General features: G+C 28.4%; 3 protein-coding genes across 6 annotated transcripts in view; 2 read left to right on the top strand and 1 right to left on the bottom strand.

Moving 5' to 3' along the window:
* KaiR1D (Kainate-type ionotropic glutamate receptor subunit 1D) overlaps nucleotides 1-6,142 on the bottom strand; it is a 412,954-nt gene extending 406,812 nt beyond the window's left edge. For 3 of the 4 annotated variants that reach the window (XM_085481707.1, XM_029309255.2, XM_029309257.2), the window contains exons 1-2: nucleotides 5,480-6,142; nucleotides 5,316-5,348 (exon numbers count right to left, since the gene is read on the bottom strand). In XM_085481707.1, the coding sequence (XP_085337833.1) occupies nucleotides 5,316-5,348; nucleotides 5,480-5,556 (110 nt within the window). In that variant the 5' untranslated portion in view covers nucleotides 5,557-6,142. The remainder of the gene's footprint in view (nucleotides 1-5,315; nucleotides 5,349-5,479) is intronic. The other variant, XM_029309256.2, reaches the window with a different exon arrangement.
* On the top strand, nucleotides 14-3,911 carry LOC114936167 (uncharacterized). Its single transcript, XM_029309268.2, has 2 exons — nucleotides 14-354; nucleotides 3,066-3,911. The coding sequence occupies exons 1-2, from the start codon at nucleotides 223-225 to the stop codon at nucleotides 3,432-3,434; spliced, it is 501 nt and encodes a 166-aa protein (XP_029165101.1). The 5' UTR covers nucleotides 14-222; the 3' UTR covers nucleotides 3,435-3,911.
* LOC114936109 (patched domain-containing protein 3) lies at nucleotides 4,471-12,149 on the top strand. The gene is made up of 10 exons (XM_029309133.2): nucleotides 4,471-4,503; nucleotides 7,201-7,307; nucleotides 7,396-7,642; nucleotides 7,736-7,812; nucleotides 7,993-8,440; nucleotides 8,914-9,156; nucleotides 9,246-9,548; nucleotides 10,043-10,607; nucleotides 10,748-11,230; nucleotides 11,689-12,149. The coding sequence occupies exons 1-10, from the start codon at nucleotides 4,501-4,503 to the stop codon at nucleotides 12,060-12,062; spliced, it is 2,850 nt and encodes a 949-aa protein (XP_029164966.2). The 5' UTR covers nucleotides 4,471-4,500; the 3' UTR covers nucleotides 12,063-12,149.
* The last annotated feature ends 139 nt before the right edge of the window (nucleotides 12,150-12,288 follow it).

Below are 12,288 nucleotides of genomic sequence, written 5' to 3'. Positions count from 1 at the left end.
ATGTGCTACTTCAATTGAAAATAATGCCTGTCTCGCGACAAAAATGCTTACGTTTAAATCTTCCCGCTGGCTTGCTTACGCATCAGATTACCTATAGTGGTTTCATGCATTTGATTTGCTAATAGGAACCGGTTCAGACGAGAGAGTGAACAGCTAGTAACACGTTGGTTTCCTACGGACGTTTCGAGAGAACGTTAAGCAAATAAGATAGCAACAGAAATAATGTTAACTAATGCAACTGCAAATGAGAAAAACGAACTATGGTGGTCTATATACGCTTGGTGGTCATGTGTGCTTGTATTAAAGATGATGTTGTTCACTTGGTATACTGGACGAATACGAGTGAGAGAACAGGTAAAATTTTGGAAAATCTGGAATATTCCTATTATTCATTTATCATTAAATCTAATTTTTTGTTTGTGCCTGATTCTTTAAAAATAAGATTTCTTTAAAAAGAAAGTCTAGAGAACTAATTACTAACATGAAATAAAGCGATTTTATTCATTCATTTTAATGCAATTGTTATATACAATAAAGATAGAACAACTAATAAGTCAATTTATTCATTATACATTCAAAATTTTTATTTTAATGCAAAGATTATTTACTTATACACCATTTTTTAAACATTAAACAAATTAAGTGGATTAACTAATTCAAAAGTGCGTGTATAAAATGATTAGCGTATACATAAATTAAATGTCATAAGTATCGAATCAAGAACGACGTTTTAATTAACGTACACGATAATTTTCCAATCGATTCATATCTCATTTATTATACATTCAAAACTTATCAATTACACTGTATAAAAAAAATTTTCCAACAAAAATTTTTCTATTCAAAATTTTTATCTTAATGCGAAGATTATTTACTTATACACCATTTTTTAAATATAAAACATATGTATTAAATAAAATTAAAATGAAATTTTATTTAACAAATTAAAGGAAATTGAGATAAAATTTTTTTTTTATACAGTGTAGTTGATAAGTTTTAAATGTATAATAAATGAGATGTGAATCGATTGGAAAATTATAGTGTACGTTAATTAAAACATCGTTCTTGATTCCATACTTATGACATTTAATTTATGTATATGCTAATCATTTTATACACGCACTTTTGAATTATCGCACAATTTAGCGATCGTAAGAAACTTTATTCAGTATTGTCATGTTTTTTAATAGTGCTATCATGGAAATTAACATACTCGTCTCATATCACAAGTTTCGATATATCCGTGTCTATTAATAATGTGATATTTATATGAATTTACTTTCGATGCAAAATATACTCCACAGATGATATTTGTGAAGCGGTTAAATAATAGCATTAGAATAAATACAGATTATGAGTATCGAAAACTATATAATTAATTATATAATTACACACATCGATTAACATTATGACAATAAATGTCTCATATTACTCGACACTCCGGACATTTTGAATCTGCAATATAAATTGTACGATTTTATGTAATTTGAACAGCTGTTGGTTGACAGTTAATTATGTGTGTACGTTGATTGTAAAAGTTGTTCACTAATACATACACATTCGATCAATATATCATTATAATAACAATGTAATTAAAAATTAATTTTAATTTTAAGTCATGATATTATACATTAATCGGTCATTTTTTCATGAAATGTATTATTATTAAAAAAACATAAATATTTTAATTAACTTAAATTGAATTTAATTAAATTAATTATACCTGCAAATTGCAATTAATATATTGTATTATAATCACATAATATCATATTTGATATTTTCATTTAGTGGCTGTGAAACATATAGGAAATGTGTCGACTATTTTTGAAGATATATATAAGGTCGGATGTTATTAAACATCAGCATAATTTGATTTCGTGAAATATGCAAAGTGTGCAGTGTGTCATTGCACACTGCGCGCATTGAAATTTCAATTCTTATTTAATCAAAAATAAAATTTAAATATATATTTATATTTATTTTAATTGGTTTTAAGTATAAAATAAATAAATATATATATATATATATATATATATATATATTCTTATCTTAAGAGAGTCATATTTAATATATTTTACATAATGCTCGTTATTCCTAATTCGTGTATATTTTCAATTATAATGAGACTTTTATATTATATCAAATGTTAAAATAAAATATTCAAATTTGGTAAATTATAATATATAAAATATCAACAGCTTTTAATAATTGAAAAATATGCAACAGAAATATTATGAGAAATATAAGAAATAATATTTAATAAAAAACAATCATAAAAGGCACAATTGTATATATATATATATATATATATATATATATATATATATATATATATTATTCTGTAATTATTTATAACATTTATAAATAGTAATATTTTTTATTATTTTATTTCAAGAGCGCTTGCGAATCATTATTATTGAAATTCAAAATATACTATTGAAGCAAACCTTTGGATTAATTATACACATATATACAAACCTGCAACCAGCATGTTAAATTAAATCGTAATTCTTTTTCAAAAATTGTAAATACAATGAAATCCTGTACTAAAGTTTTAATTAATTTTTGAATTATTATCCCGATACATAAAAATCAGATGTATATCCAGATTTGGAATGCAAATTAAATCGATTTTGGAAAATTTGAAATTAAACTTTGTTACAATCTAAAAATAGATCTTTTTCTCAAATGTATAGTACTTTATCATGTATGACGTACGCAATAAAATAAAAAAAATGAAAGAACAGCTTGTGTGCACGAAATAAAAGCTTTCAAGCGCGCACAGTCAATTAAAACCTTTTTCTTTCGCGGTAGAACTCTCGGTAGAATGACAAATGGGGACATTCGTTCCAGATAAATTTTGACATTCGTTGTTCTGTCAATTCCGCGTCTCTCACATGTCATGTGTTTTTCTTTTTTATTAAAATGTTATCGTAAAAATCACCGTAGAAATGTGTTGAATAAATCTTTATACTAATAAAGAAAAATGTTTATTATTTATGTGGGTTAGTCAAAATCACATTCCGATCTAATCAGGTTTGTTTGCGATTTTATTTGTTGTGTAGGTGATTCACAGCGAAGAGGACAGAATGTGGATGAAAAATAAATCAAACATAATTTTATGTTCAACCGGCGATGGTCATCCTAACGTGATTCGCATAAGAAGTGCTCATCGAAAGGATCTCGAGACGATTTTACCTTTTATCATTTTTACACCGCTCTGGTTAAACGTCGAGACATGTAATTCTATAGTGAAAATTTTAATACCGAGTTTTGCATTAATCAATATCTTATATACTTTGATTCATATGCAATTTCTACAAATGTCTGCTCTTTGGAAATTTTATTCATCTATGATTTTGTATTGCATTTTGACTTATATATGTGCAATCGCTGCAGTGGGACATACTATTACTCTCCCAAAATTGATTTAAGTTAATGAAGAGAAGATTATGTTAGTACACTGTACTAGAAAGTAATTTTTGTAGAGGAAAAAAATGCATAAAATATTATTTAATTATGTTTTATATATATTAATTACGTTCATTTTATTACAAGATTTATATTTTGCAAAAAAAGAGATTAAATTATACATGATAATTAATATGAAGCTTTTAATATAATAGGTTACAATTATTTCTCGTCATTCAGAACTGAGCTTTATCATTTTCTATCACTTCATTATCAATGTCTAATTACTAATTATATGGCGAGCAAAATTGACAAGGACGAGTCAAATATTTAATGAGTGCATTAAAAGAGTTATAAAAATAATTTTAAAGAGGATATGAAATTATTTTATAATTTTGAATTGAATTCAAATAAAAAAACGTAAAATATAAAAATGTGTATTATTATCTTATTATGTATATGATTTGCATATTAATGTAAAAGCAAAATGTTGTTGCGATTATCTGTATAAATTTATTTTGCTGTTAATATCGTCAGTCTATAAAAATTATGCAATAAAATGTCTAGTATAAATATTTATAAATTTCATATTTAACATACGCGAACAAATTATTAAAATAATTATATAATACTGATATTATCTAAAATTATTATTCCAAGATAGAATTATTATTTCTTATAAAAAATATTCTTGTGAGAAAAAAAATATTAATTAATAATAGTAATAATCAATATGCACACAGTCATGTGCTGTAATTATAAAAGATTATAAAATCATATATGTATGCATAAGAAGTAATGCAAAAAAGTGTTTTTGAAATAAGATTTATAGGTATAAGATAAGAATCTTAGAAGTTATGTTATGCTGTTTTACATATTTAAGTATTGTAAATATAATTATCTCTTGCTGTTTTTGTAATATTTTTTAGGCTATGACGTAAAATTCTGATCTCAAGATCACACGTGTTATATTGCATTTATATTGTTAAGTGGAAAATTATACCTAACAGTTATATATATTTGTTACTTGGTGTTTGCTGGGAATATTATTAGTTCTTCAGTCTGCTCAGCAGTAATTCAACCAGCTACATGGTAAGTCGCAGAGTTTTTCTCTTTACTTAATATTATGTCTTTTTATATAGAAATATATTATAAATATATGACAACTTTATTTTTGAAAAAAATATTCTACTTGTAATGTATATGGCTGTAATTAATATTATTAGTATAATATACAAAAATAATCTTTTCTATGGGCGATAATAAATGTTTTTTTCAGAAATTATCAGAGAATTCTCAGAGAATTGATTGCATCTTAAATACCATAATATAAATAAAAACGATCATAAATTAAAGCATAAAATATAAAATATCACCGTTTTTCAATATGCAATACATTTTTAAATTAATAACTGTAATGCAATAACGATTATTGTTACAGTCTATTCAGATTCTTTTTATATTTAATTACATTAAATATAGAAGTAAAATATTGCGTAGCAAGAAACCTCTGATAAATTGTTCGCATTTGCGATATTTATACTGTAAATAAAAAAAATTAACTGAATTTAATATTATCCTACAGTAAAATATACATAGATAATACACTGTATATATTTATCGCATAAAAAGATTATGTTTGTATATTATATAATTACACATTACAGCCACACTTTAGAAGTGAAATATATATATTTTCTTATGGAGTTTATATTTTATATATGAAAAATTAAAATTTTAATTTTTAAATCATATTTCTCTTAAACAATGTTATTTTTTTATATAATTTTTCTGGCGGTTCTTAATTTACAAATGCGTGTTTCACACATAAAAATATGTACACACATATATCGGCAAAATCGGAGAATTTTCACAAAATTTAAGTAAAAATTAATAAGACTCACCGATATACGATGCACATCAGCAAAGTTGGTAAACTGTAAAATATAAATACATAGAAATTATGTAGTAAATAAAATTTAAAAGAATTGATATTTAAAAAAATAAAATTATTATTTGCATTGAGGTTACAGTAAAAATAGTAATAAATAATAAATAAAATGTTTACCATATAATTGCTCCGTCGTTGCCCGATGTCGCCCCGGACCTCCTCCTTTTCTCGTAGAAGCTTCGAAACACTCGCATGCACTCGCGTTAATTTTTTCGTTCGCGATTCGCAACGACGCCCGGTAATTATCACCATCTTCGACGCGTTCTCATAAAATGCGAGGAACGCGAGATTATTTGCGCGCGAATGAAACCGATGCTCCGTTTTCCTGTCGTCGTTTTTTTTCGAGGCTAACTTGTGACGGCGACTTCCCCCACGACGCACTCAGGTGTCGCCAATAAATGCAATATGTAGGAGTCTAATTAGTACGATCGGAAACGCGCGATCGCCTACTTAGAAAACGACCGACAACGTCGAACAACTGCGGAAAATCTCGCGTCGAAATTGCCCGAAAATTCTCGCGATCCGCTCCCTCGTAAATTTGCGCGCCAAATTTTCGGCGGCTCGAGTCGCGCTTTTTCGGGAGAACAAAGGAGATTCGCGACCGACGAGATTAATTTCACGTGTGCGATCGCGATCACGATGTTGGGACGCGGGACGTGATCCGATTTGTACCATAATTAACGACGTAAAGAGAATTAATTAATATTCCCACCCGTTTTTTCGCGGACCGGCGACGAGCACGTAAACGCGGCAAACGTTGGTCGTAAATAACGTGAAGTTGCAGCCAGAGGGCACTAAATTGATCATGTGACACGTGACCATAGTTACAGGACGCGCACAAATTCAAATCTTGCGTTAGCTCAATTATTTTTCTAACGTGATTATTATCTTGTACATATTTCAACAAAATATGAAAATTATAGCAAAGAATGTAATAATAATTATATATATATATATATATAAACAAATTATTTCAGAGAAATATATTTATTCAAGCGAAAATGTTTGGAAAAATATGTTTTTTATTAATTAATTATCATTAAAAATAGTAAAATTGAGAAAAGACCGAATCTGAGATATTTCTTATAATTGGATATTTAACAATTTTTATATTATTATTTTTTCGTTTTAATCGAATGACGTAAGACGTTATGAATACACATGAACGTAGTATGTTGTTGTGGTTATGAATGAATACATTCAATCCAGTCTCGTTTGGCATGTGTGCAAGAATCATGGTCACCTCTACTACATTAGAATTTAATCAAGAGGAATTTAATAAGGGGAATGAGATCACGTATATTAGGATCTGTTTGTTTCGTTCTCTGAATTGTCATATTTAAAACGTGACAAATATATATTCGGATAAAGAAAAGGAGAGTAAAAAATTTGACGTGAGTAGTAAAAATGCAAAACGAACGAAGAAGTATATAAAAAAATGTTTACACCGAATAATAGTACAAAGTACTATTCCAAAGTTCTATTTCACGATAAAAATAACTACTGTGATATATAATTAATTCGTGATGTAACTTTATGCACGAAGTTTTGAGTGCTTATCATATTTGGAGGTTATGAGGTGATTAAATACATATAAAAAGTGCTTGTGTGATATGAGAGAAATTTATATAAGGAAAATTCACTTATATAATTATTGATTTTTATTTTAATGTAATCTAGTGCACAAATTATACCAGTGTCATACGTACACGTGTACGTACGCATATGTTTAGTGAGATAATAGAATTGAATTGTCATCTCCATAAAATAGACGTTTATTGTCTTTTTTATGCAGTTTTAATATTAATTATTGTTGTCTGAGCTTTATTATAACTAAGGAAAGGATGGAACTGCACGCGAATCGTGTTGAAAAACAATCATACCATAGATTTTGGCATAGCATACCAGTGCGCATATCCAAGGGGACACAATATTTTTTCTATCGGTGAGTTTTTATCTCAGAATTAGAAGAATTAATGATAAATAATCTACAATTAGTTGAATAATATAATGATGCTTTTATATTTTTATAGGCTAGGAATACAAATTACTCAACATCCATTTAAATGGATACTTGGATGCTTCATTATAATGTTAATCTGTTTCTCAGGATTGTTTCGCTTTCGACAGGAAAAAAATCCTATTAAGCTTTGGTCTCCACCAGAATCTGGTTTCGCATTAGATACTGAATGGCTACTATCACATGTGGAGCAAGGTTTACGAATTCAAACATTTATCTTGACTGGTAGCAATGTCTTAGAACAGCAAGCACTCATTAAGGTATGTATAATTCAATAAATGCTTTCATAATTATTACGTAGTATGTTTAATTAATGAGAGTAATTATGCAAAATATATTTTTTTATGTTGCAGTTAAATGAAATAACTAAACAAATGATCTCTAGTGAAACACCAATAGAGAAAATTTCTTGGACAAATGTGTGCATGAAGTAAGTATTGAAGAGATAAAATTTAAACAATTGAAATTCTATTAAATTATAAAATTTTACATTTTAATATTATAATATTAAACTTATATAAAGGCAAATTAAGATGTTATATCAAAAAGATTAATTTAATTTTTTTATTTGCAAGAAAAAAATTATTAATATACAAATTTTTATTTATAGGATTCCTTCTATTGCTGGATTTATGCATAGAAGAAAAAGACAAAGCTCTCTTTTAGAAGATGATTTTTTTTACGATGATATTAGTTCGAAAATTAATACCACTTCATTTGAACCTGCTATTTCTACTGATACTAACTTATATTGCAACATAATTAATAGTTTGCCTAGGACTTGCCTTCTATTCAGTATTTTGGATATATGGAGTTTTGATAATGCTAAAATTGAAAAGGATTCCACAGAAGAAATTATTACAAAGATAAATACAGTAAAAGTTAGTCCTACATTAGGCCACCCCTTAAATTTCACTGAACTTTTGAGAGGCATAACTTTGGATGAAAGAGGCAGAATTATTGCTGCAACAGCAATAAAGACGCAGTTAATGGTTCACATCAAGTTTCGTGATGTGAACATGGATAAAAGCGGAAACAGTGCAGGAACTGCTGACTGGGTAAGTGAATTTATAACGAGGCCTAAATCATAATACCTATTAATAAATATCTTAATGCTGAATGAATTTTAGATAGAAAATCTTAAATTTTAATTATAAATAAAGCTGTATCTAATTGCTTTCAAAAAGTTAGAAATAAAATTAAATAAAAGAAAGGAAAAAAGAGATAAAATTATCATTTAATTGATAAAATTTTTCGATTGTCTATATATGATTTAGGCCTAATATATTACTTTTATCCAAAGATAAAAATAATTTGACAAAGTCTCAATTATAAATTGTAATATTAAATGATATTTTTATTCTTATCTATATTTTATTATTAATTCATAAATTTTCATGGTTCGGTGTTTAAAATATCTAATAAGAATTATATTTATGTAAATTTTATTTTATTCGTAGTATTAAGTTTTATAGTAAACAGATATAAAATTTTGATAATTAGTTTATAATGAAAAATCATTTATACACAGGCAACATACGAAGTATTAAATTCGGAATCAGTTTTTTTGGACATTGCTAAGAAGTTTTCAAACCAATTGCAAAGTGAGAAAACTAATAACTCGTTGGCATTATATTATGAATCAGGCAGAAGCTATGGAGATCTCACCGGGTCAGCTATATTTCGAGATATAGATAAATTGATTGTAGGAGTTGCACTAATGTTTCTGTACGTTTTAATGATATTGTCGAATTATAATTGGGTAGAATGGCGGGTATGTGTTTAAGTATATATATTGATGCATGTCATATAAATTCCTCCGATTTGATTGATCGAAATTTTCTCATCTTTTTGTTTATACAGTTTTGTCTTACGAGTGTTGGTCTTTTCTCTGTGGGCATTGCATTTATACTCGCAGTGGGAATATGCTCTCTAATTGGTATTCCATATGGCCCAATACATACGTCTTTGCCATTTTTACTCTTAGGTCTTGGGGTAGACGATATTTTTGTATTTTATGCATTCTGGAAACAGATACATACTGATGAATTAAACTTAAGTAAATCACTGACAGAGAAAATCGGGCTTACGTTAAGTCTTGCCGGTTCTGCTATTACCGTTACTTCGTTTACTGATATTGTGGCGTTCATGATTGGTGCTACCACTGTACGTATAGGATTATATGATTAATTATAATGTACAGAAGAATGCATAATATTTATCATATTATGGCTGATTTACGAATTTAATGACTTTCGTTCGTTTCTTTCGAAATTTAAATTTAAATAAGAGAATTGTATTAAATCGCAAAAGAAATGTTATTCTTAATTATCATTTTTTATTAAATAATGTTTCTTTTCATAATTTTGTAATAAAATTCTAATTTGATTTTGTAACTAAATAATAATTTTTTATCATATTATGAATATATCTTCTTACAAAATATTTTTATATAGAATATTTACTATTTTTCTACTTGTTTTTATATAAAAAAATAGATTGACGATCTCGATTTGATTTAGATAAATTAGTTTGAAAATATATACTGATATATATAACAGTTGTCAAGTCATTTGATTGACGTTATGCATTCTTTGTTTTAAGGCAGGAATAATTATGATTGAAAAAAGCGACTTAATGTATATAATGTTCCTTTTTAGATATTGCCATCACTTCGGTCGTTTTGTATCTATGCTGCAGTGGGGATATTCGTGACATATTTATTACAAATCACATTTTTTATTGCATGTTTTACCTTAGATTCCAAAAGAATAGAACAAAAAAGAAATGGGATGTTACCATGTATCGTGCATGAAAACTTTACGCCCAAATTATCAGATCCGAGCAATGCATTCTCCTGGAAAATTATACATTATTTATACTCACGTGTAATATTAACTTTGCCAGGCAAAATTATTGTAATAATGATTACGTTTGTAATGATATCGATAAGCATCGTGGGTACGCTTCAATTAAAACAGGGATTTGATCCGGGATTGTTGGTGCCGAAAGGATCATACTTGGACGAATATATAAACATACATGTTCAAGTATTTGATGAAGGATTTGAAGCTTTTGTTCTTATGGGAGACGACATTGATTATGCATCTGAATTTCCTAAGATAATAAATTTAACAGAACGCTTAGAGAATGTGTCTTTTATACAAAATATAGAATCTTGGCCGATTTATTTCGCAAAATTTGTTTCGACGTACTTTGACACAGGTTATTTGCTGTAACATTTATTTGAGTTCATCTAAAGTTGCAAAATATAATTTTTTTAAATTTTAATTCTGAAAAAAGATATTTATAAATATAAATTGCATAATTTTCGCGAAGTAATTAAAGAATGTTTTTTGTTTTAGATTTGATGACCACAAAGATTACAGATGATATGTTTCATCATTATCTATCGAAATTTCTCATTAGTCAAACTGGTGGCAAATATCAGAGAAATTTTGTTTTCAACGAGACTTTCACGTGTGGAAAGAAGGCTCCTCGAATCATAGCAGCGACCATTGAATTTAAGTTCATAATGTTTAAGAGTCCCTCCGAGTGGATTCCAGCAATGGATGACAGTAAAAACTTGGTGAGTGAAGCGCAAATTGAAGGCTACACAACAGTATGGTGCAAAGCATTTGGACCCTGGACCTCCGATAAAATGATTACTCAAGAAGTATCACGAAACCTTCTCCTGGCATTGATCTGTGTCATGAGTACTACAGCAATACTCATCGCCGAGATGCAGACCTGCATTTGGATTTTACTCTGCATACTTCTCACACTTCTAAACGTTTGTGGCTTTATGTATTTCTGGGGACAACCGATAGACATGATATCCAGCATTGGTGAGTTTTTACACTTTTTACTCAATTCTAATTCTATTTTATTTCACCATTTTACTGCGAGTGAAAGATAAAAGTATCTGAAATATGATAAAATCGAAGAAAACGTTTCTAAAATCTTAAGTAAATTCTTTGTGAGTTAGTTCATTATAAAAAATATCGTTGTTGACATTTCGATAAAGGCATTCTGCTTGAGAAACTAAAGGGATACCTATGTTGCAAGATCGACAAATTGCTTAGAAAAAATATCTGCGAAGAGTAGCTGAGAACAAACTTACCAGCTTGCATTATCCATTATACTGTATAAAACTGAAGTACTTGTTACGTATTAGAGCATTTTCAATTATTCTTAACAACACGCGCGAGTTCTCTTCAATATTGTTGCTCAGAGGGAACGTCCTCTGGTTGTCGATCAGATGATTTCGCGTCGACTACTGTCTCAGTGAGATTCCCTTGTGCAGGTCTCCAGTTGGCAATCGGTTTAAGCGTGGATTATGCCGCTCACGTGGCGCATGCCTTCTTGCATACCGAGTTGTCAAAGGATGACGACGATGACTCTCCTCGCACAACTCGAGCGTTGAACGCGGTCAGACATATCGGGGCTGCAGTTGCATATGGTGCTGGTTCGACGTTGCTCGCCGTATCGATGCTGGCATTCTCCACATCCTATGTGTTTGTAGCTTTCTTTAAAATATTCTTTCTGGTGATATTATTCGGGGTCTGGCATGGATTAATCATGCTGCCAGTAGTATTGAGTATTATCGGGCCACCGAGTTTACGCACAAAACAGCGATCGCGACAAATGGTTGCGGCTACGATTGATGATGAAGATTGATGAAACGGACAGTTTGTTCAAGCCATCCTTGTTCTTTATCAATAATATTTATTTTTGGTTCAATAAACATACAAAATTATTACACTATCCGTACTAGTAATCACACATTTATACAAAAATAATAATTAATAATAATAATACGTCAGATAACTTAAAAACGGTATTATATATTTATAGATTTATATATATATATATATTAAGATTATCCAAAAATTAAGAAATTAAA

The sequence above is a fragment of the Nylanderia fulva genome, unplaced genomic scaffold (genome assembly GCF_048542155.1).
Source record: "Nylanderia fulva isolate GAGA-0341 unplaced genomic scaffold, ASM4854215v1 Scaffold19, whole genome shotgun sequence".
Lineage (NCBI taxonomy): Eukaryota > Metazoa > Arthropoda > Insecta > Hymenoptera > Formicidae > Nylanderia > Nylanderia fulva.
This window is presented reverse-complemented; position numbering and strand designations above follow the sequence as displayed.